Source organism: Bidens hawaiensis, unplaced genomic scaffold (assembly GCF_021521415.1).
Source record: "Bidens hawaiensis isolate Kalapana, Puna unplaced genomic scaffold, B.hawaiensis_p1.1 tig00009411_1, whole genome shotgun sequence".
In the NCBI taxonomy this organism is placed as follows: Eukaryota; Viridiplantae; Streptophyta; class Magnoliopsida; order Asterales; family Asteraceae; genus Bidens; species Bidens hawaiensis.
The window spans coordinates 412,841-439,257 of NW_027491693.1; the positions used below are offsets into that span (position 1 = coordinate 412,841).

The window sequence follows — 26,417 nt, forward strand, 5'->3', positions numbered from 1 at the left end:
GGGAGTGACTTGCCCGACTTCCAGCTGCCCAAATTGGGTAATGACATAAAAGAATGTCAAAATAGATAGTATGACAAGGAACATGAAGATCATTTTCCCATGGCAAAACTTTAGTGATTGGCACCTGATGCACCGGTAGTTGCACTTTAGTCTGTCTATCATTAGATTCCGATATGCATTCTCAAAGCAGCATGCAATGTTTGACATATACTTTCACATAACAGCTTCTGTCACTTTTCCAATAATATGTCCTCGATCAATCAAACACAAATAAGTAACAGCCGAAGGCACAACACCATCCCGCTCCATTTTCTCTTTCAGTTTAACCGCCTCATGAGTATTTCCAATCTTCATAAACGCGTCTATCAAAGTATTATAAGTAATAACATTAGCATCAACCCCTTTAGAACGGAGCTTATAAAACAATCTCACCGCTCTCTCAACATTCCCCGATTTACACAGCCCATTTATCAAAGCATTATATACAGTAACATCAGCAGCAATCCCCTTCTCCAACATCTCATCACGCAACTTAAACGCCTCGTCAACTTCACCAGCAGACGATAAACCACTAATAAGCGTACAATAAGTGAAAACATCCGCAAGAAACCCTTTTTGTGTTAATAAAACAATGAATTGTTTTGCATCATCAATTTTTCCAAGTTTGCATAGCCCTGCAATCGCTACATTGTACACTACATTATTGGGAAAACGGTTATTTTCAACAAATCCATCAACAATATCAGAAAACTTATCGACAGTTGACTTTCCAATGTCAAAGTCAAAGAATTTCTCAAAACTTTTGTCTCCAGGTAAAAGGTCAAAATCCATTATCTTATGTAGTAACATGTTTGCTTCATGATTCATACCAAATCTATACAGTGCACTAACTATTGTGCTACATATGACAACATTAGGAGCTAAACCTTTTTCTTTCATTTCAAAATATGTATTAAACGCTTTATCGAGCATCCCTTCTTTGCACCAACCGGATATAAGTGCACCATAGGTTACAATATTGGGGATTATTCCCCTGTTTTGCATCTCAGAAACCAGTTCTACAACTTTGTGCAAGTTTTTAGATCTAAAATATCCGGTAATAAGCGAGTTGTACATTTCAACCGACAACCGGATAGCTTTCTTTTCAAGAATATCCTTAATTTCAATAGCCATTTTCATGTTCCCATCTTTACAATAACCATCAACAAGGATATTATATGTGATATTGTCCGGTGGACAACCTAAATCATTCATTTTATTAAAAACCTGCTCTGCTTCATCCATTTTGCCCATCTTGCATAGCCCGTTAAGCATGGTGTTAAAGCCGATAACGGGTTTAAAGAATCCCCGAGCTAGAAACTGTTTCCACAGTATTAAAGCCCGTTTGAAATCGTTAGATTTAAAGAACCCATCAAGCAAGATACCATACCCAACCTCGTTAGGCATTAGACCTCGTTTTATCATGAGATGCCAAAGCTTTAACGCATTGTCAATTTTGTTGACTAAACAAAAACCTTTCAATAGAGTGTTATAGGTTATAATATTTACGTTTATGCCATCACGGAGCATCTTTTCACAAAGCTCAAAAGCCTTAGTTGTATTTCCTTGTTTACAATATCCGTCCACCAAAGTGTTGAAACTGTAAATATCTGGTTTTAAGTTCCATTTACTCATACTTGTTGCCACTTTTACAGCTTCATCAACTCGACCAAGTTTACATAAACCGTTAATAATCGAATTGCAAATAAACAGATTTACCTTCAACCCTGCTTTCAACATATCGTCTTGAATCCTGAAAGCACAATCCATCTTTCCTGCTCGACAATACCCATCTATCAAAACACCATACGCGTGCTCATCCAACACTAATAGCGGATTCTCGTCTTTCATATCCCTAATCACTTTCTCAGCTTCATCCACTTTCCCTTGTTTACAATATCCCTTAACAAACAACGAATACGTAACCACATTTGTCGACACGCTCTTATCTTTCATCAACTTCAACACTCCTTTTGCACTTACCATATCATCGACACCAACATACCCATTAATCAAACTATTATACGTCACTACATTCGGCTCCAAAGCAACATCATACTCGACCTCTTTCAAAAAGTTTAAAGCTTTACCGACTTGTCCGTCCTTACAATAAGCATTTACAACAATACTACAAGTACACACATCAGGCACAATCCCAATCCTATTAATCTGATCATACACCAAAAAAACCGAGTAAAACTCGCCCTTTTTAACCAACCCGTTCAACAACCCATTACAAGACTGCAAACTAGGCACTCGTCCTAACTTCAGCATTTCATCGAACACCTGGAGTGCATTCTTTACCAACCCGTTTTCCGCATACAATTTCAAGACAATATCAAACACTGTCGGCGAAAACCCAAATTCCCGATAAACCCTAACTAATTCACCCCACACCCACATACCCAAACGCTCATCTTCCTCAAAAAACCCAATTAAAGCCCTCAATTGCACTCGGGTTTCATCGAACATCCGTGCCCTAGACAATATATGAACTAATCTACAATACGACTTCATATGTGGTCTAAATTTGTTCTGCTTTGAGGCTAAATTAAAGAAATGTAAACACGCATGTGGGTTTAATTTTAATTGTGTTAATACTTGGTTTAATAGTTGGTCTGAGAAGTTGAATGAGAGAGTGGTTATGGCGTCATAGCGGCGGAGGATGAGCAGACGGCAGATGGTGTTGACTAATTCGGGTCGGGTCAAGTCGGATATGTACCGGAGGTGGGTTGATTGGTGGATTGAAAATCGGCGAAGGAAGTGTGTGTGTTTGAACATTTAGGTTTATTGTGATGTGAAGTGAACTGAAAACATTTTGATTAGTTTAAGTTCATGCTTATTATGATTACTTTTTTTTTAACAGCCAATTAGGATAACTACGGAGCCAATAACTCACATGATCATATTCATTCCGTCCTCAAACCCCTTATTTTTGTTTGAAGTGAGACTTGAACTGACGAACTTTCTTGTATTAAATTAAAGTCTTTAGATGTCGTTGGCGTTTATTATGATTACTAATAGGTAATTCCTTTTTATTATTTTGTATATTTTTCAGTTAAGGAAAAAAAAGGTCATCACGATCGGCTAAGTGTTTTGTTAATTATTTCATGTGCCAAGCATACGAGGGGCACAATTTGTAATTCCATGTGTATTTTCAAACCTGTTTCATTCCAAATTGGTTCCTCAATTTCCAAACTAAAGAGAATGATTACGAATTGAACCCACATTTGATTTTAACCTAGTTTGCAAGGCCGGCCAGAGGGTGGCGCCGGTTGAGCCGTCGGCCAGAGTACGTAATTTTTAGAGGCCAAAATTTTTTGTATCTATATTTTTTATATGTATATTTAAAAATATAAAACTTATAAAATATGAATTGCTCTTTACCATCTTATAATTATTGGGTCCGAAATTATTTTTTATCCATAATTAATTTAATTAAGTTTAAATTATTGGGCCCAAACAAAAACTAAAAACTAAAAAAATTAAATAAAAACCCGATACAAAATAAAAGAAATAGCGGTCGATTGAAATTTCTCTTTGGTTCCTTCCTTCCTTGCGAAAATAAAAACCCGATGCAAAATAAAGAAATAGCAGTCGATTGAATTTTCTCTTTGGTTCCTTCCTTCCTTGCGAATGCTAAACAACGACCAACCCGGCCAACCACTACTGTTGGTTCGTTGTTAACCACCAGGCTCCTCCACGGTTGACCATGCTAGCCACCAAGAACCAAGCTATTTTTTTTCCAATGTTAGGACTAAGGAGAGTTTCACGAATCATTGGTTAATCGTTAATTATTACGGTATTTGATTTTAATAATATATTTTTCTATGTTTATTGTTATAACATTAAGCCTCGTTTAAAAATATTAGCTTATATATTTCGTTACTCGTTAAGGCTATGGGCCTTTTTTTTCCGGCTCGGCCAAGGTATTTAAATCCTCGGAGACGGCTCTGCTAGTTTGTAACTCTTCAAAATGGACACTTTGAAGTTCTCAAAGAAACTCGTAAGGTCATTATATATGAGTCCATGATGGGTCAATTTCTTAACCCAAACCTACTCGGTCAAAATATATCAAGAGGTGCAATTGTAACCTTAAGCAGTTGCCGAAATTATACGCACGCACATGCATCAAATGTATACACTCAAGTCTCAACCAACCACAACAAGATTAGGCCCAACTATGTGACATTTGAGCCAAAATAAGGTACACCTCAGTACGTATTTACCGATTAAGCAAATAAACGCCTGTTGCGTAACAAACGAACGATCAACCGAACGGGTCGGGTTATGACCCAGATATCTCGGGGGGGCATTTATAAGTGATATACGATCTATACAAGCTAAAATATTAGAAATATGGTCTTAGTTTGATAGCAAACAAGTTAAACGAAAACATGCTCGTTTAACCACCCGCTATAGATTTAAACGCGAAAGATAGTTACAAACCAAGCATTGTATCATCCGTTAAGCCGAAAAAGACTTACCAAACACTTATTTGAAATGTTTTAAGCGATCCGTGGAAATATTTTTGATTTTTACAAACATATAGTATGTTTTTATAATTTTACACAAAACTAGCCGAAAAACACTCGTTTTCGCGTTGTTTAACGCACCCGATAAGTTTTTCGCGCCAAAAACCGAACCTGAACTAAATTTGGACCGGGCTTTTCGTATTTGGGCTTGAGAAATCAGAAACTTGGGCAAAAATGGGCCCAAGGTGGGCCCATGATGGTCCGATCGCAATCAGCAGCCCCCCCTTGTTTTTCTTTCACATTTAAACTAGATTCAAGCCATTTTTAACATCATTTCTTGGAAAACTCTGGACACCACTTCTGTTTCAGCCAGAAAACTTCCAAAACCCTAAGGTAAGAGCTTAAATAAGTAGCTTTTACACTTGTTTAAACTTATTTAATACCATAAAAACATGTCTTGGTTACAAAAAATCATTCCTAACCGTGTAAAAATCCTAAAAATGGTCCATAAACATGTTTTGATCATACACATGGTAAGGAACCTGTTTTGATAATTTTTTTGGCCATAAACACGGATTAAAGGGTTGAAACGACGTTTTTACGGTTCAAAAGTTCGTTTTTGTACACTAGCCGAAACCCTAACTTAAGGGTTGTTATGTTGATGAAATATTGCTTGATTTGTGATATAGGACTTGTACCTAGCTTTCTTGGAAGCACAAGAACCTGAAAACTTGATTAAAAGGTCGGAAACGAGCCAAACCCGCCAAGGTAATGTCGAAACACTCGCTTACGGGCTATTTAGGTTAAGGTTGTGATGTGCATATTTTTAGGACTTGAAGTTTTGCAGGGACATCAGGAATCATGTCGGTGAGTCCCTGTTCAATTTTGGTAATTTTTCGACCGTCCGAGAATATTTGGCGAATTTATTACCGAATTGGGACGTTTATTTGGGAAAAATAGATAAAATACTTCAAAAATTATGAAATTTTTCTGGGAACTCAGATTTGATGTATTTTGATCACATATGAATTTTTGGATCATTTGGAGAATTTTAAAGGTGTTTTGTTTATTTACGTTCGTGTGAATTTTTACAGCCGAATTTGGGCCGAAAAGAATATTGCACGAGCTTTTTACATTCTGGAATTGATGCAGGTTGTTTTGGGACATGAATTGAGCATTCAGGAATTTTTGTGGATTTTTGGAAATTGTTTGGGGTAAACGGACGATTTTCAGGCGAAATATAGCTGATAAAATGAATTTTTATAAATTAATAAATCAGTAAATAAATTCCAGAAATATTTTTATAAAAATATACATATTTTAATTGATAAGTGGTTATATTTTCATAATTTAATGGTTAACGGTTAATTAATTATACTAATCTGAATATTAAACAAATTCAGTTTTTATAAAAACCGGCAAGTTCGCGACTAGTGAACCTGCGGAAAAATCAGAACACCAAGAGTGATCAAAAATCATATTTTTGGACTAATTAAGTAAAAACAAACTTTTCTATGAGAAACCTGGACAATCCGGGTGGATTGTGCGCGTTTTTTCTCAAATCAGACTGAATAGACGGAAACGGGCCCCGTGACTAATCCGGGACCCCAGTATGTGATCCTTTTTTATAATTTAATCATTTTATTAACCAATACATTTACTCAAGCTTATTTTCCCATAACTGTTTTCTGAACGCGTAAACGAACAACTTGGCCCAGCTGAGAAATCGGGAGTCTGAGCCAAGTTCGATTTTAAGTATTAGGCATTGAACAACATCACAACCTAAGCCTACTGCCACTTTCTGGGCGTTCCAACTACACCCAGATTAGTTATACAGCCTAGATTAGTATTGAGATTATAATAATATTAAAATATTAATATTATTATAATATTGATTATAAGGATTACTGATAGCAGACCAAACGAACCACGAGCTGATACAGTACTGATTATCGACTAAACCGTGAGTTTCATGACCCCACTTTTAAACTGTTTTACGAACTTTTGGGGTGAAAAGCATGTTTGCTTATATCTATATACTTATCTGAAACATGTGATGATGTGAATTATCTAAGTGCTAACACACGAAAGTCCCCACGATCACAGTGATTAACTTCGAGCCGGTGGCTTGTAAATAGTACTATTGGTTTGACAAACCCAAACGGAGCAGACACCGGTTTGCCGAGACACCAAAACCGTTTGCACCTGACCATAATTTTTACGAACCAGCTATGTAGTGTTAGACATAGCTACCGGGGCATGTTGTGGGCGGAAAGGGCCACAGTGGTTGATTGAGCGTGGGAAATGGAGGCACGCAGCACGAACAGTCCAGGCTTCACTGTAGCTTAGCATAATTACATCACATACATCATTTACATACATACATACTTATTTCATGATTACAAGTGCTGAATTGTGAATACTCATTACTGTTTTCTTGAAACTCGTGAAACTCACCAACTCTAGTAGTTGACCCATTTTAAACTGCTTTTCAGGTGTACTTAAATCGGAATGATTGGGTGATCTGTCACTTGCCTGAAGTGTGTGATTGATGCTATGTGAATAGAAGCAAAAACGTTAGTAGTAAGAACGTTTAGTTAACGAACTAGTTTTGTTTGTATCACCTAGACTGTAAAACAATGATAGAACAAAGAAATGCAGTATATTGTAAATTAGTTTGTAATGTTTCTTTATAAACAATGTGTTGATATCAGAGGTGTCTGTTACATTCCCGTTTTACGCTTCCGCATTGTGCTAGTCGGGGTGTGACAGAAGTTGGTATCAGAGCCATTGGTTATAAAGGATTAGGTTATCCCTTAGGGTACCTAAAATATAACCGTAGGCTGGATTAACTCTAGGAAAATAATTAAATAATAAATTAATATTATATACTGATGGATGTCAGGATGAACTTGTAGAGCAAGTGAGTTATTGTGATCCGGAACATAATAACAGACTTGCTTGTACGAGGGAATTCTGGGAGAAGTCGCGGAACGTGTGGTTAGGTAAAAGTGGCAACATATGTGTATAAAAGGTAATGGGAAAGTATATATATATATGTAACACTCATACGTGTTTATGTGGAACAAGGTGTATGAATACGTGTACGTACGATACTATTGATGACGGTAAATTTTACTATGAATATTATATTCATTTATATTCAGTATTGATTTAAATAATAATAATAATTAAAATTTTAATAAAACTAATATTATATTATGATATAATTAATATCAAATTTGGTTTAGTTAATTAATCTCCTCGACAATAGTTAGCGATAGCAATAGTTATCATTCTTATAACTAACCTTTGTGCAGAGTCATGTCAAGGAATAACGACTACGTACCGGAAGAAGAACCGGTAATATCTGTAGAGGAGGATCCCGAGGAAGAATCAGAGGAGGATCCAGAAGAGGAGGACCCAGAAGAGGAACCAGAGGAAGAAGAGGAAGAGGTGGAAGAAGAAATTATTTGTAGAGAGCTACCCAGGAATGTGCCTGATCTATCTAGTTACAGATGCGATAGTTATCCACCCAGGTCACCACGCAGGGATCAAGACGAAGTTAACAGTCAGTATCGTTCACCTGCTAAAGTAGCCAGATTACCCACTCCACCCATTCACCTGTCGCCGACGACTTCAGCTACTGCGAAAGTCCGGCAGACTGCTCGTATTAGGGTAACCCCGATTGACCCTATCTCGATTCCATTCAGATCTACCCATGACCGGGGAGGACCTTCACGCCTTAGGGTAGATACTTCATCTTCCTGTTCATTGAGTATACCTACCCCTCGCCCTGACCTCCCAAACGCAGGAAACAACTCTTGGATGGCTGTCCTGACTGACCGTGTGATAGACCACTCGATAGCCATAGCTAACATTAACCAGGAAAGGAGGGATATGACCCAGTACTTATCGACGTTACATCAGATAGTACTGAACTTACAACAGTCAGATGCCTACCACCACTGTTGTTTGGATAGGGTGACAGTTCGGCTGTGGAACTGTTACTGAGTGATTACGGTGCTGTTATTTTTATGTTTGTGGTTAGCCTATCGTCTGTTTGGATAGATGCGGAATATTACAATTATGTGTACATGATCTTTTGATACCCCATGTATGTATATAGTAGTATGTTATGTTAATATGGGGCACAATTTTGTACATTATTACAAGCACTGACTCTTATAGGGTTAAGTCTAACAGTCACTTAGTGACAGATTTTGATATATACATGCAAGCACTGGCCTTTAACAGGCTAAGTCTATGTATTTTGATATCAATGTACAGAACAATTTGTGAAATGTCAGTATGTTATTTGGTTTACCTGTACAACATTTATTATGATTATTATTACACAGTGCCGTACACTGGAATTAGTACTAATTGGCTTATATTTGTTTATCATTATAGAATGGCCCCAAAGAAAGCAAACCCTATGACTGAGGCAGAAATAGCCGAGATGATTACTCGGCAAATGCAGGCAGTAATCCCGCTTATTGTAACACAAGTAACTGCCGGCGTAAACGCAAATATGCAAACAAATCAACAACAAAACAATAATGCTCCCCCAACCAACAATGAAACAGTTGCAAATAACAACCCCCCACCTAATGCAAATACCCCTACCAATGCAAATAATCCCCCACCGAACCCAAACAATAACAATAACAACCCTAATCCCCGACGAAGGGAATATTCGATCAAAAACTTTATGGCCTGCAAACCGATTGACTTCAAGGGCACTGAAGGGCCAAACGGGCTGATTAAATGGATCGAAAAGACTGAATATGTCCTCAATATCAGCAATTGTCCACCGGAAAACATAGTCAAGTATGTTGCTTCTACTTTTACTGATCACGCATTAATGTGGTGGAACACTACGGTACAGATAAAAGGTCAAGATACGGTGAATCGCATGACATGGGCTGAACTCAAAACACTAATGCTGGAACATTTCTGCCCAAGGAACGAAATTCAAAGATTAGAACACGAACTTTGGAGTTTGGAGATGAAAGGAGCGGATCATTTGGGATACACGAACCGCTTCAATGAATTGGCCCGCTTAGTACCATGGTTAGTAACTCTTGAAAATAAACGAGTGGAACGTTATATTTGGGGTTTAGCTCCGTAAGTGAGGAGTTTGGTGAACTCTGTGGGTCACACTTCGTTCGAGAATGCCGTGACTCAAGCCGGCATTGTGACTTTCGACTTGGTAAGAAGCGGAGTGTTGAGAATGGTCGGGGAATCATCAGGTATGAAGCGAACCAATTATGGATCAGGATCACAAGGAAGGCCAGCAAATAAACGTGCACGCCCAACAGTACAGAATTATGTCATGAGTAGTTCTGAGGTGAAACGAGATCGGTACAAGGGACCGTGGCCAAAATGTGATAAGTGTAATTTTCAACATGTGGGCGAGTGTAGACCGATAATATGTCAAAGGTGTGGAAGGACTGGACACAATGGTGGTCCCAATTGCCGAATCGGTATGGAGATTGTAAACCGACCAGCCCAGACAACCCAACCCCGTCATCCCCAACTACCGAGACCACAACCAATTCGTCAGCAACCAGCTCAGCAAAACTCAACTGTAGTGAATCGCCGTGCTTGTTTTGAATGTGGGAGCACGGAACACTTTAGAAGGGACTGCCCCAAGCTGAATCGAGGAGTAGTCACCGGTCGAAACCAAGCATCGACTTCAGGTGCGTCTCGGGGACGCGCGTTTGTTATTGGGTCAGGAGAAGCACGACAAGACCCGAACGTAGTAACAGGTACATTTGTTGTTTCTGATCAATATGCTTCTGTGTTATTTGATACTGGTGCCGATAGAAGCTTTGTTTCCACTAGTTTTGTGTCCCTGGGTAACATGTCAGTTAGTGAACTAACAAATCCCTATACTATAGAACTCGCTAACGGTAACTCTATAACTATCAACCAAATAATCCAAAATTGTCCCATTATTCTTAATGACCACCCATTCCTTATTGACCTACTCCCGGTAGAGTTAGGAAGTTTTGATGTTATTGTCGGCATGGACTGGTTAACCAAGAATAAGGCAGAGATTGTGTGTAACGACGAGACAGTTAAAATTCCCTTTTCGAATGGTGAGGTGATTGTAGTACAGGGAGAGAAGTCTGGTTCGATGTTACCTCTCGTGTCTCATCTCAAAGTATTGAAATATTTACGCCAAGGTTGTATGGCATTTTTGGCAAACGTGACTATAAAGAACCATGATGAGAAACACATAGAAGAAATTCCCGTTGTACGTGAATACCCCGATGTCTTTCCTGACGATTTACCTGGATTACCACCGAACCGACAGGTTGAATTTCGTATTGACTTAATCCCAGGATCAGCCCCTATTGCTAAGGCACCTTACCGGTTGGCACCTTCTGAAATGCAAGAATTATCCAACCAGTTACAAGAACTGTTAGATAGGGGTTTCATTCGTCCTAGTTATTCTCCTTGGGGAGCACCGGTATTATTTGTGAAGAAGAAAGATGGAAGTTTTAGAATGTGCATCGATTACCGGGAATTAAACAAAGTTACCATCAAGAACCGATACCCTCTTCCACGAATAGATGACTTGTTTGACCAACTCCAAGGGGCAAACTATTTCTCGAAAATTGACCTTCGATCCGGTTACCATCAAGTTAAAATCCAAGAGGAAGACGTGTCTAAAACGGCGTTCCGAACTCGTTATGGCCACTACGAATTCTTAGTTATGCCGTTCGGACTGACTAATGCTCCCGCAGTTTTCATGGACCTTATGAATCGAGTTTGTAAACCGTACCTCGACACGTTATCGTGTTTATTGATGACATTTTGATATATTCGAAAACCAATGAGGAACACGAGCAGCATTTACGAACTATCTTGGAGCTGTTGAAGCAGGAAAGGTTGTATGCCAAGCTGTCAAAATGTGAATTTTGGCTACAAGAAGTACAATTTCTAGGACACGTTGTTAATCGACACGGTATCCATGTAGACCCGAGCAAGATTGAAGCCATCAAAAACTGGCAAGCCCCAAAATCACCAAAAGAGATCCCCCAATTTTTGGGTTTAGCTGGGTATTATCGGCGTTTTATTGCTAATTTTTCCAGCATAGCCCAACCTTTAACTCTTTTGACTCAAAAAGATCGTGCTTACGTTTGGGGAGAAGAACAAGAAGCGGCTTTTCAATTGCTGAAACAGAAACTATGCCAAGCCCCGATACTGAGTCTTCCAGAGGGAACTGATGATCTGGTAGTTTATTGTGATGCGTCCCGGAAAGGTTTAGGGTGCGTACTTATGCAAAGAAACAAAGTCATAGCATACGCTTCTCGACAATTAAAGGTGCACGAGAAGAATTATACCACCCATGATTTGGAATTAGGCGCGGTTATTTTTGCACTCAAGATCTGGAGGCACTATTTGTATGGCACCAAGTGTACAGTATACACCGACCACAAAAGCCTACAGCATATTTTCGACCAGAAAGAACTAATATGAGGCAGAGAAGATGGATAGAATTGTTGAATGATTACGACTGTGAGATTCGATACCACCCGGGCAAGGCTAATATAGTGGCAGATGCTTTGAGTAGAAAGGACAGAATCAAACCACTACGGGTCCGAGCACTTGGAATGATCGTCCAAACCAGCCTCGCCGAGCAAATTCGTATTGCTCAAAACGAAGCTCTGAAAGGAGATCACTTGGGAAATGAAAACTTGCATGGAACCGAACAAAACTTTGAAGAAAGAACTGACAAAATTCTATACTACAAAAATCGAGTTTGGATTCCCACTTTCAGTAATCTGCGTGACTTGATCATGGAAGAAGCCCATAAGTCCAAATACTCCATTCATCCTGGAATGGATAAGATGTACAAGGACTTGAAGCAGTATTATTGGTGGCCCGGTATGAAGAAGGATATAGCCACGTACGTCAGTAAATGTTTAACGTGTGCGAGAGTTAAGGCTGAATATCAAAAACCTTCGGGAATGTTGCACCAACCGGAAATACCACAATGGATATGGGAACAGATTACCATGGATTTTGTAACACATCTCCCAAAAACCTCCAGAGGAAACGATGCAATATGGGTAATAGTTGACCAACTAACCAAATCCGCACACTTCCTTCCAATCCGAACCACGTTCACAACCGAAAAACTTGCTCACATCTACATCAATGAAATCGTATCCCAACACGGCGTACCCGTTTCAATTATTTCTGATCGAAATAGCCATTTCACCTCTCGTTTCTGGCAAGCCGTACAAGAAGCTTTGGGAACCCGAATTGACCTAAGTATCGCCTACCATCCCCAAACTGACGGTCAATCTGAACGAACCATTCAAACCTTAGAAGATCTGCTTCGCGCTTGTGTACTAGACTTTGGTGGAAATTGGGATCAACATCTTCCACTAGTTGAATTCTCATACAATAACAGCTATCACAGTAGCATTCAAGCGGCACCGTATGAAGCGCTGTACGGACGGAAATGTAGATCACCCTTGTGTTGGACTGAGGTTGGGGATACCCAAATTACACGATCTAACTTGATTCAAGAAACCACTGACAAAATCCGTAAAATCACAAGCAAATTGAAAATCGCCCGAGATCGACAGAAAAGCTACGCTGATGTTCGTAGAAAGCCGTTATCCTTTGAAATAGGCGACAAAGTTTTTCTCAAAGTATCCCCGTGGAAAGACGTCATTTGATTCGGAAAAACCGGTAAACTAGCCCCGCGATACATTGGGCCATATGAAGTCATAGGTCCGGTAGCTTACCAACTGAAACTTCCTATGGAGTTGAGCTCTATTCATGATGTCTTTCATGTTTCGAACCTGAAAAAGTGTCTTACTGACGAAACCGAAATCGTGCCATTAAAAGACTTAAATATAAACGAAAAACTGAATTTCGTTGAAGAACCAGTGGAAATATTAGAGGTAAAAATAAAACAATTAAGACACAACAAAATCTCTCTAGTAAAAGTTCGGTGGAATTCACAAAGGGGACCCGAATTCACGTGGGAGCGGAAATCTGAATTCAAAAAGAAATACCCGCACCTGTTTCCAAACAAAGACAAAGTTGAATAATAGAATTTCGGGGACGAAATTTTCTAACGGGGGGAGAATGTGACATTTGAGCCAAAATAAGGTACACCTCAGTACGTATTTACCGATTAAGCAAATAAACGCCTGTTGCGTAACAAACGAACGATCAACCGAACGGTTCGGGTTATGACCCAGATATCTCGAGGGGCCATTTATAAGTGATATACGATCTATACAAGCTAAAATATTAGAAATATGGTCTTATTTTGATAGCAAACAAGTTAAACGAAAACATGCTCTTTTAACCACCCGCTATAGATTTAAACGCGAAAGATAGTTACAAACCAAGCATTGTATCATCCGTTAAGCCGAAAAAGACTTACCAAACACTTATTTGAAATGTTTTAAGCGATCCGTGGAAATATTTTTGACATATAGTATGTTTTTATAATTTTACACAAAACTAGCCGAAAAACACTCGTTTTCGCGTTGTTTAACGCACCCGATAAGTTTTTCGCGCCAAAAACCGAACCTGAACTAAATTTGGACCGGGCTTTTCGTATTTGGGCTTGAGAAATCAGAAACTTGGGCAAAAATGGGCCCAAGGTGGGCCCATGATGGTCCGATCGCAATCAGCAGCCCCCCCTTGTTTTTCTTTCACATTTAAACTAGATTCAAGCCATTTTTAACATCATTTCTTGGAAAACTCTGGACACCACTTCTGTTTCAGCCAGAAAACTTCCAAAACCCTAAGGTAAGAGCTTAAATAAGTAGCTTTTACACTTGTTTAAACTTGTTTAATACCATAAAAACATGTCTTGGTTACAAAAAATCATTCCTAACCGTGTAAAAATCCTAAAAATGGTCCATAAACATGTTTTGATCATACACATGGTAAGGAACCTGTTTTGATAATTTTTTTGGCCATAAACACGGATTAAATGGTTGAAACGACGTTTTTACGGTTCAAAAGTTCGTTTTTGTACACTAGCCGAAACCCTAACTTAAGGGCTGTTATGTTGATGAAATATTGCTTGGTTTATGATATAGGACTTGTACCTAGCTTTCTTGGAAGCACAAGAACCTGAAAACTTGATTAAAAGGTCGGAAACGAGCCAAACCCGCTAAGGTAATGCCGAAACAATCGCTTACGGGATATTTAGGTTAAGGTTGTGATTTGCATATTGTTAGGACTTTAAATTTTGCAGGGACATCAGGGATCATATCAGTGAGTCCCTGTTCAAATTTGGTAATTTTTTTACCGTCCGAGAATATTTGGCGAATTTATTACCGAATTGGGACGTTTATTTGGGAAAAATAGCTAAAATACTTCAAAAATTATGAAATTTTTCTGGGAACTCAGATTTGATGTATTTTGATCACATATGAATTTTTGGATCATTTGGATAATTTTAAAGATGTTTTGTTTATTTACGTTCGTGTGAATTTTTACAGCCGAATTTGGGCCGAAAAGAATATTGCACGAGCTTTTTACATTCTGGAATTGATGCAGGTTGTTTTGGGACATGAATTGAGCATTCAGGAATTTTTGTGGATTTTTGGAAATTGTTTGGGGTAAACGGACGATTTTCAGGCGAAATATAGCTGATAAATGAATTTTTATAAATTAATAAATCAGTAAATAAATTCCAGAAATATTTTTATAAAAATCTACATATTTTAATTGATAAGTGGTTATATTTTCATAATTTAATGATTAACGGTTAATTAATTATGCTATTCTGAATATTAAACAAATTCAGTTTTTATAAAAACCGGCAAGTTCGCGACTAGTGAACCTGCGGAAAAATCAGAACACCAAGAGTGATCAAAAATCATATTTTTGGACTAATTAAGTAAAAACAAACTTTTATATGAGAAACCTGGACAATCCGGGTGGATTGTGCGCGTTTTTTCTCAAATCAGACTGAATAGACGGAAACGGGCCCCGTGACTAATCCGGGACCCCAGTATGTGATCCTTTTTTATAATTTAATCATTTTATTAACCAATACATTTACTCAAGCTTATTTTCCTATAACTGTTTTCTGAACGCGTAAACGAACAACTTGGCCCAGCTGAGAAATCGGGAGTCTGAGCCAAGTTCGATTTTAAGTATTAGGCATTGAACAACATCACAACCTAAGCCTACTGCCACTTTCTGGGCGTTCCAACTACACCCCAATTAGTTATACAGCCCAGATTAGTATTGAGATATTAATAATATTAAAATATTAATATTATTATAATATTGATTATAGGGATTACTGATAGCAGACCAAACGAACCACGAGCTGATACAGTACTGATTATCGACTATACTGTGAGTTTCATGACCCCACTTTTAAACTGTTTTACGAACTTTTGGGGTGAAAAACATGTTTGCTTATATCTATATACTTATCTGAAACATGTGATGATGTGAATTATCTAAGTGCTAACACAAGAAAGTCCCCATGATCACAGTGATTAACTTCGAGTCGGTGGCTTGTGAATAGTACTATTGGTTTGACAAACCCAAATGGTGCCGGCACGGTTTGCCGAGACCCCAAAACCGTTTCCACCTGACCATAATTTTTACGAACCAGTTATGTAGTGTTAGACATAGCTACCGGGGCATGTTGTGGGCGGAAAGGGCCGCAGGGGTTGATTGAGCGTGGGAAATGGAGGCACGCAGCACGAACAGTCCAGGCTTCACTGTAGCTTAGCATAATTACATCACATACATAAATTACATACATACATACTTATTTCATGATTACAAGTGCTGAATTGTGAATACTCATTACTGTTTTCTTGAAACTCGTGAAACTCACCAACTCTAGTAGTTGACCCATTTTAAACTGCTTTTCAGGTGTACCTAAATCGAAATGATTGGGTGATCTGTCACTTGCCTGAAGTGTGTGGTTGATACTATGTGAATAGAAGCAAAGACGTTAGTAGTAAGAACGTTTAGTTAACGAACTAGTTTTGTTTGTATCACCTAGACTGGAAAACAACGATAGAACAAAGAAATATAATATATTGTAAATTAGTTTGTAATGTTTCTTTATAAACAATGTGTTGATATCAGTGGTGTCTGTTACATTCCCGTTTTACGCTTCCGCATTATGCTAGTCGGGGTGTGACACATCAACTCCAACTTGAAAATGTCGTCGTCTGCCGGAAAACAAATGCCACCGGAGAACCTTGCTGGAAAAATGTGAAATGATCGGAAGCTTCAAATTCCATCAACAACTCCTTAAGCTTCAAGACATGCTATGGATTCCTCAAAGCTTGGATTGGAAAACCGGAGAAACTTGCCGGAGTGGGCGGAAACGAAAGTGTTCGCCAGAAAAACGTCGCCGGAGAAATATGAGGTCATTAAAAAAATTCCAGATCTGATCTGCTGTTGCCGAAAATGATATGCGCCAGATAAAGGTATCTGGCTATAAGATATACGCCAGAAAAGGAAGAATCATTGCCGGAATATATTGTTGCAGTGGCCGAAAAATGCAGTTAGGTTGCCGGAAAAACGATTCCAGCCGGAAACTCGCTGGAAAACAGTGAACACAGCGAAAACGTCAAATAAAATGCAGATTTGAACATGATATCATTTATACATCAATCCAAAATAATGAATGATGATGAATAAAATGAAAAATCGAACCGAAGAAAAATGAAAAACTCCATCGGAAAGCTCGCCGGAATTTGCCGTAAAATGAGGTCCGAACGAAGGAATTGATGAAGACAATCACCAACACAGTGATTAAGAATTCAATAAAAACGACATTCAAACCGAAATCAGAATGAATGAAGTGACGTTGATTTAATGAATCGAGAAGAAAAGAAAAGATAAGATGATCTCAATGATATGAGATCAAATGGAGATTAGAACTGATGATTCAAAGATGATGCGGAAGAGGATCGAGCAAGATGCTCTGATACCATGAAATCATTCAACTCATGGTTCTCATTCACAATCTAAAAGTGTGTACAAGCTAGTATTTATAAGCAACCAAACTTATGCGCTAATCTACGAAACATATACGCTAAGCTAGACAAGCGTGTATGTACTTATACGCTATCACATATACACTATATATCAACAATATATATGATTCTAAAGTGTGAAATATTGTATGTTAGTGGGCATGTTATATCAGATACAAACACTACAAGAAATTTGACTTTTAGCGGCGATGGTATTAGCGGCGACTTGGGCTTTAGCTGTGACAAAAACAATATCCGCGTCTTTTATTTTAAGATAAACATCTGGCCATTGATTGATGTTTTGATCCAACGGCTAGGGTTATATTCCAGATGTGTTGCTGCCGGCCGAGCTCCTCCAATCACCACTGTGGTAAGTATATCCACCTCCATCTTCATCTTTTCTCACTTTCAAATCTTCATATTTATCTCATTGTTGGTAAATTTGTTTTGTGAGGTTGCTGCTCCTCCTTCGACGCCGGCCACCACTCTCAAGAACCAAGCTTGACCCAGCTACCACACTCAACAACTGTAAGATATTCTTGTTTTTGTAAAATTTTAGGGCCATTGGTGGTATTACTTGAAAATTGGGGAAATCATAATTTAGGTGAAAATATGGTAATTGTGTGTATATTAGGGCCTTAATGGTGTGAAACATCCGTAAATCTAGATTGTGCAACACCCGGCTGCAGAAAAACTAAGCCATTGCGATCCACAACCCCGAATCACCCAGCTGGTTGTGACGGTTAAGACCCGACACAAACCTGTAAAAAGGAACCAGAACCCGGACTTGTTTCTAATACCGGTTCAGTTTCGTGGGTTCTGCGAGAGGGGCTCACAGGTTTCGTGGGTCTGTAGCTGGCTGTTATTCGGTTGAAGTATTAACGCTTACATTTTGTGTGTTATTATTATTTTATTATGTTTTTGATTAATTTATTATGTTTTTTGTTTGATTTAATCTGTTTGTTTGTTATTATGAAACTGATGCGGTTACCTGATCCGTTTCTTTTTGTTTGGTTTACAGTTCATGCCGAAACGGTCTTATAAATCTGGGCTGAAACATTGTATATATATATATATCATTTGTATTATATTAAGCTTAATAATTTATTTGTATCAATATATACTTATTTTTTTAAACAAATTCTGGTTTGAGTGGTTTTGGTGCGGGTCGATCCGGATCGTACTTGTTGCACAAACTTGTAAAAAAAGAACCAGAACCCGGACAGTTAAGACCCGTAATAGAATTTTGACAGTTAAGACCCGACAAATACTAGTAAAAAAGAACCAGAACCCGGACATTGTTTCTAATACCGGTTCGGTTTCGCGGGTTCTACGGGAGGGGCTCACAGTTGAGGGTTAATTCACTTCAAATTAGGGGTGTTCGCCGTTCAGTTTTGACGTTTTTTAGGTCAAACCGTTAGTAACGGTTTTTGATTATCAAAAACCAAAACCAAACCGTTGAAGTTTAAAACCGAAACAAACCGAACCGTTACTAACGGTTTGGTTTCACGGTTTGGGCTTTTTAAGCTCTTATATCTTATGCATTAAGATTATAAAGTTTAAAAAGTCTACAAATTTATACAAATAAACTACTATCTCATCCAAGTTTTATATTTCACTAAACCATACATAAATTATAGATAATCGAATACCTATAATATGCGATATAAAAGATTAAATAGATTAAAATCTCATGGTCCGGTTCGGTTTTATACGGTTTGAAAATTTTAAAACCGTAAACCTAACCATTCATTACGGTTGAAAAAGTTTGAAACCGAATGACCGAAAGATAACAAAAAAACCGACCGTGAAACCAAACCGATGATCGGTTTGAACAGTTTCACGGTTTGAAACTGAACCATGAACACCCATACTTCAAATAGTTAGCCAAAAATAAAAACCCAATTCACTAAAGTTAGCCCAGTGTTCATTTGAAAGTTTAAATTAGCTAATTTACATAGTTAAAATAGATAATATGTTATATTTAAAATTTAATGTGTAGCTAAATCTCACAGCCCAGTCCGGTTTTTGGTATAAACTGTAAACCAAACCGTTCACTACGGTTTGAAGCTTTTAAAACCGACCGACCGAAATTTAGGAAAAAAAACCGACCGCAAAACCAAACCAATGACTGGTTTGGGCGGTTTCTCGGTTTTAAACCAAACCATGAACACCCCTAACACTAGTATGTATGTGTGTGTATATATGTTTGTTATTTGATTATTTTCATCTTATAAATTTGTTATTAAACTTGTAGGTACTGGTCGACACTTTCTTGATTAAGGTAAAGCTAGAATGCTAGATTATTCCCTAGATTACACCCATCCAAAATTTATCTAATAGAGATAAATTTTGGATTGTCCCCGTTTTGAAACTGCTTTTTGAATACTTTATCTCATTTAGGATATGAATGTGTATTATACATGATTGTTTAAGAAAGATTCGGTTGTCATTTTCTCTTTGCTCCTAGGGTATATTATATATATAGACATACTTGGGAGCAAATGGGAAATGCTGCCGAATTTTTCTAAACAATCATGTATACACATTCATGTATGAGATAAGGTATTCAAAAAGTGGGTATAGCAGCCTACCCTTACCTTCCTATTTTGAATACCCTAAATTATGTTCAAGTTGCATCATGGTTGTCGATAAAAGTTGGCTTAATACAGACCATAGCTCAGCTGTGTATAAGGATGGAATCGAGTCATTTATCGAGATGTGCAAATTCATGTTGTCAAAATAGGGTTTGTTATTTGTCCGTGTACCAAATGTCATAATACAGATATGCTAGCCCTGGTAACGGTGAGATTTCATTTGGTTGCTTGGGGTTTTTGCAAGACGTACACGGATTGGATCTATCATGGCGAAAGTTTAATTCCTAGAGTTGTAGTGGAAGATAACTTTGCATTAGGAAACGATAGGCTGACATTCTCAAAGATCTTATGCAAGAGAATACCAACCTCGATGAAGGGAACTCGGGTACAGAGGGTGGCGGTGTCTGTGATGATTTTGAAGACCTGTTAAAGGAAGCCCAGACAGAATTATATCCTGGTTGTGATAAGTTTTCTTCCCTTGACTTTATAGCAAAGCTTATGCATATCAAGTGAAGAACAAATGGACTAATAGTTCATGTGATGAGCTCCTAGAGTTGTTGCAATCTTCACATCCAAAAGGCAACAAGATCCATGGTTCGCATTATGTAGCCAAAAAGACATTAAAAAAGATTGGTTTGGGATATGAGTCGATACATGTGTGCAAAAATGATTGTGCTATATTTTGGAAAGAGCATAAGTCATTGCAGAATTGTCCAGTTTGTAATGAAAGTCGGTGGGTCAATACGAGCACAAAGGGCAAGAAGGTACCTCATAAGGCGTTAAGATACTTTCCTTTGACCCCAAGACTAAGACGATTGTATTGTTCAAGGAACACGTCAAAAGATATGATCTGGCACAGTACCGGGAGATCAGAAGAGGGCACGATGCGTCATTCTGTTGATGGATCTTCATGGAAAGAATTTGACATTCAACACCCTAACTTCTCGAGGGAACCCTAAAATGTTCGACTAGGGCTTCCAGCTGATGGTTTTAATCCTTTTGGTAACATTAGTTCGAATCATAGCACGTGGCTGGTTGTAGTCACACATACAATCTTCCTCCATGGCTATGCATGAAAGAGTCCTCATTCATGTTGTCCTTGTTGATTCCTGGCCCTAAATTACCCGAGAAAGACATGGATGTTTTCCTTAGGCCACTGGTGGATGAGCTTAAAGATTTGTGGCATTCAGGCATGCGTACTAAAGACGCCGCGACAAACACATACTTCACTATGAAGGTGGCATTGTTATGGACCATAAATGACTTTCCAGCTCGTAGTAGTCTATCATGTTGGAGCGGACAAGGCTACAAAGCATGCCCGACTTGCAACGAATATGCTCCTTCAATATATGTAACGAACAAAGTTGTATATGTCGGTCATTTCCGGTTCTTAGATGCTAACCACCCGTGGAGAAAAAGTTTGGATTTTAACGGAGAACCTGAGGCAGGATCCCCTCCGAAGTAATTTAGTCATATTGACATAGAAGCTCAACTCGATCGTCTACTCCATCGTTTACCAGGCAAGCATCCTTATTTTGGAGGTGCTAAGAGAAAGCGGGAGGAGTTCAAGTTGAACTGGTCCAAACGAAGCATATTTTTCGAACTCCAATATTGGTCTTCTTTGCAACTAAAGCACAACTTAGATGTAATGCATATCGAGAGAAATGTTTGCGACAGTTTATTGGGTACTCTTCTAATGAATGATAAGACCAAAGACACGACAAATGCACGTGAAGACTTACAAAACCTAAACATTCGGCAGACGCTGTGGTTAAAAGAAAATGCTAGGGGAAAGTTATGTAAGCCCCACCCAAAATACTCATTTCAGCTCAGTGATCGAAAGCTTTTCTGCAAGTTTTTAAAATATGTTAAACTACCCGATGGATTCGGATCTAATATCAGCAAGAGAGTGACTAGATAACTATGCAAACATTACTGGGTTGAAATCTCATGACTGTCATATTCTCATGCAACGTTTGATACCGATTGGGGTTAGAGGGTTTTTGGCAAAAAGATATTTATACACCAATAGTAGACCTTTGTATCTTCTTTAAGCAACTTTGCTCTAGAACATTATTGGTGGATGATATGAATAAAGCGAAGGAGGCCACTATTACAATCCTGTGCCAGCTAGAGTCGATTTATCCTGGAGCATTTTTTGACATTATGGTTCATTTAGTTTTGCATTTACCTGATGAAGCGATTCATGGAGGTCCAGTATGTATGAGATGGATGTATCTGTTTGAAAGGTATATGAAAAAACTAAAAAATTATGTCATAAACAAAGCAAGGCCGGAAGGTTATAGCTGAAGGTTATGTCGCGGAAGAAGCTTTATCATTTTTTTGAGGTACCTTCGAGATGTCCAGACTCAGTTCAATCGCCTCGACAGAAATGAGGATGTCGTTATCGAAAAAAGAAGGTTGTGGGCGCCGGAGTCTAAATGTCGCCCGACTAGTGCAACGAAGATCAAACAACTTTCCATAAGTTTGTCCTTGATAGTTGTGAAGAAATAAGGAACTATTGAAGTAAGTGTTCCAATCTTCAACTTTTCGTTGTTTGTTACGTATTTTTTTTCCTTGTATATTTTGGCATCAATTTAGTGAATTCAAATATGAAAATCCCCAAGTTGATGTTAAAACCAACTTTCCGAAGTGGTTTCTCGAGAAGGTAATACATATATAAAACACATCACTTTATATTTGTTAGGTAATACACATATAACATGCATTTAGATAATTCTTAGGTTTATTCGATGAAAATACAAAATTCTCCAGAATTCCACCAAGAGTTGTATGCTCTTTCAGTGGGTGCGGATGTAAATATATCTACTTACACTGCTTGTATAGTCAATGGTGTTAAGTTTATGGTACTTAATCGCGACATATGACACACAACACAAAACACTAGGGGTTTCGATAGAGGGAGAGAAAGGTGAAAAGTTTTATGGCCAATTAGAAGAGATTATTGAGTTGCATTATCCTAGGTATTCAACTGTCTTATTTTGGTGCAAGTGGTTCGATACTCGAAAGGGTGTTAGATATGAAAATAATATCACCAGTATCAACACAGAACATGAATGGGAAAAAGAAGATCAACTCATATTTGCTTCACAAGCCAAACAAGTGTTCTATATCCAAGAACCTTCTCGAGGAAACCAAAAGAATAAATAATCATCAAAAAATTTGGAATCTACCATTAAACGATGGCGGCATCGAAAATGCTCAAAATGGTGACCATGACTCACCCGAAGATCTTGATGTTATTCACAACACCTCTTTGGATGATATAAGCTTGTTCATCGACTTCGATCAATACTTTCCCAACAGTATTGCCACTCAAGGTGAGCCCATTGAAGTGTCTAAGGACAAAACTGATGAACTGTTGGACGAAGAATCTAATTATGACACCAAGGGGTCTGAGAATGATACCAAGATATCTGATGGAGAGATGTCTGAGGGGGAGTGGTCTGATTAAAAGAAATAGAAAGCATTGTGTTATTTATATGTGCATTTGTATTTTTATGTTTGCAATAGAAAACTTGGTGTTGTATTTTCATGTTGCAATAGAAAACTTTATTCCTATTGTATATTTGCATTATGCCTTATAAATTTTTAGCATTTGTATTATATATCTTATAGATTTTCAGCAGCATGGCTGATGTGATGAGCCATGGAGGAGATGGTGCGGGCCATGATCCACCACCACCCGGCAGCGGCATAGGTGATGGGCACGGTCATTATACGGAGGATAGTAAGTGTTATTATTAATTTATTTATTTACTTAATTTATTGTAAGTATTCATGACTGATAACTTTTTAACTATGACTGCAACGGCCCCTCGTAGGAGAGGTATCGCAAAAAACCTTCGCCTCAGAGTTGAGGTGAAAAAGCAAGGGGGCCTTTAAATTTAGACTTCGATCGGCAAGCAACTTTTATCCCAGATGGAAAAAGGAATGATTCGTTCACCAAAGAAGTGTTGTCTTACATGTGGTGTAACATTGTATTCGATAAAGATTGTTGTGATGATGTTTCAGAAGCCGAGAAGAATGCGATGTGCCATCATCTTGGGGTGAATGATTTATTTAAGTTTATTTTATATGTTTTATGTTCATTTGTCTTTATTGATTACTTTTTTTTGGTTCTAGGCTTCATTCAATTTGAAGAAGATTGACAAGGATGCCGATCATACAAAGATAGAGAAAGGCATTTTACCAATATATTGAAAGCGATAAAGAGATCGCAAATCCCAGACATATAACCTATTTAAGGAAGCCGGGGGGGAGCAAGATCTTGAGAGAGCATTGGCGGAGGTCTCCAAATCCATGCCTGCTTAAAATTGGCGGAGGTCAATTGAACTTTTTAAAACACTAAAGCACAAAGAAAAGTCAGAAAAGAATAAAGCAAACAGTCAGAAACAAAAAATCGTTAATCGGGGAGGAACATCGACATATAACAGTGCTTGCTATAAGAATGTGTGTGTGTGTATTATGTATGTATCGCATATAGTACTTGTGTTAATTTTTTTAAAAATCTTAAACAGGCCCAAAGTCGTTTCGAAACCTATCGTGCCACACATACACGCAAAGATGGGACAATTGACCCCGAAGCTGCAGAACATATCGTAAGCATTTATTAAACATATTATATATATATATATATAGGGAGAGAATCAAGAGAAAACTCACCTTTAGAGAGAAAACTAAAAAACTCCTAAAAATTCCTAAAGAATTATTTTTAATTAAAAATAAAAAAATATTTTCAAAATTCTGTTTTAGCCATTATTCTTATATTTTCTTATATTTCACTCGAAAAGTATAAAAAAAAACCCGATGTAATGCACATACGTATTACTGTGCGATACCGTTGTATTACACATGTCTATTACTATGTATTTTTGAGTTTAATAGTGTTTTATTGCATATATTCAATATTTGTGTATTGTATATGTGTAGTAGTGTTGTATTATATGGAAAAAAAAATAATAAAATAAAAGTCGATGTGGTGCACATGTGCATTAATGTTGTATTACACATACGTACTAATGTATATTTGATGTGTGTATTAGTCTTATATTGCATATATACCATAGTATGTATCAAATATGTGCAATAGTGTTGTATTCTATGCAATACAAACACTTTTTCATATATGTAATGCACACTATTACACATGTGCACTATACCGACGAGGTTACCAACAAAGTTTTTTTTTTTTTGAACCAATAACAACATATAAGAATAATGGAAAAAAAGAAACTTTAAAAAAAAAATTTTTTTAAGTTAAAAATAGTTTTTTAGAAGTTTTTAAGAGTTTTTAAGTTTTCTCTTTAAGAGGAGTTTTCACTAGAACCCACCCGTAGATATATATATATATATATATATATATATATATATATATATATATATATATATATATATATATATATATATATATAGCGCGTCAATAAGAACATATTTATTAAATCATCTTTGTAAAATTAAATCTATGTAGTTTACGTTACGGTACCACATTCACTATAACAAAATTTATAATCGATATAGTTTACGTTACAAAAAGAAAAAGTAATTTATACAACAATATCCTAACAAATAAACTAAACAGAATTACGGACCTGAGCGTTGCATTGGATAGATATTTAGTAACAACAAATGTCAACCCTTATAGTTTTCGGCTCACATGCAAATATATTCAGTTGACTTTCACTTTGACCAATATCATTCTAACAAGGATAAGCATTGCAGGTGCATATTGCATATGCAATCCAAGTTCACAACACTTTATAAAAAGTATAAGATTACATCACAAGGGTTTTTCACATTTGACTAATAGGAACTCGAAATTTGTTGACTTTTACAGCAGTCAACTTCTTAGGCCAAGGGTCATACCTTAACCAAATAAGTTGGATTTGTATATGTGCCTTGTTGAATTGTAGGGGCATAACGAAGATTAATGTTACATCCTTCACGAAAGAACTTAACGACGGAGATAATATCTCCAATTTCATCAGGAAAACTAACAAAGTAAATAAAGAAAAAAGATTAGTCAGATATATAACAAAACACACACGATCACAAAGTGTAGGTAGGCTATATAAAGTTGATCAATCACTAACAAACTGATTGCATCTTTAGGTGGTTCAGAAGAAATACAAGTGTTTTTTAGGTGGTTGACCAGATTGTAAGTGTCTGAAGCAGGTATACAAGTACTTGCAATTCGGTCAACCACCAACAAACACTTATCCATTCCAAACCACCTAAAGCTGCAATAAAAGAAAAAAAAATCCAAAGCACAC

General features: G+C 37.5%; 1 protein-coding gene across 1 annotated transcript; it reads right to left on the bottom strand.

Moving 5' to 3' along the window:
- Nucleotides 1-213: 213 nt before the first annotated feature.
- LOC143532208 (uncharacterized) lies at nt 214-2,820 on the bottom strand. The gene has a single exon (XM_077027326.1). It carries the CDS (start codon nt 2,818-2,820, stop codon nt 214-216), a length of 2,607 nt encoding a protein of 868 aa, XP_076883441.1.
- Between the last annotated feature and the right edge of the window lie 23,597 nt (nt 2,821-26,417).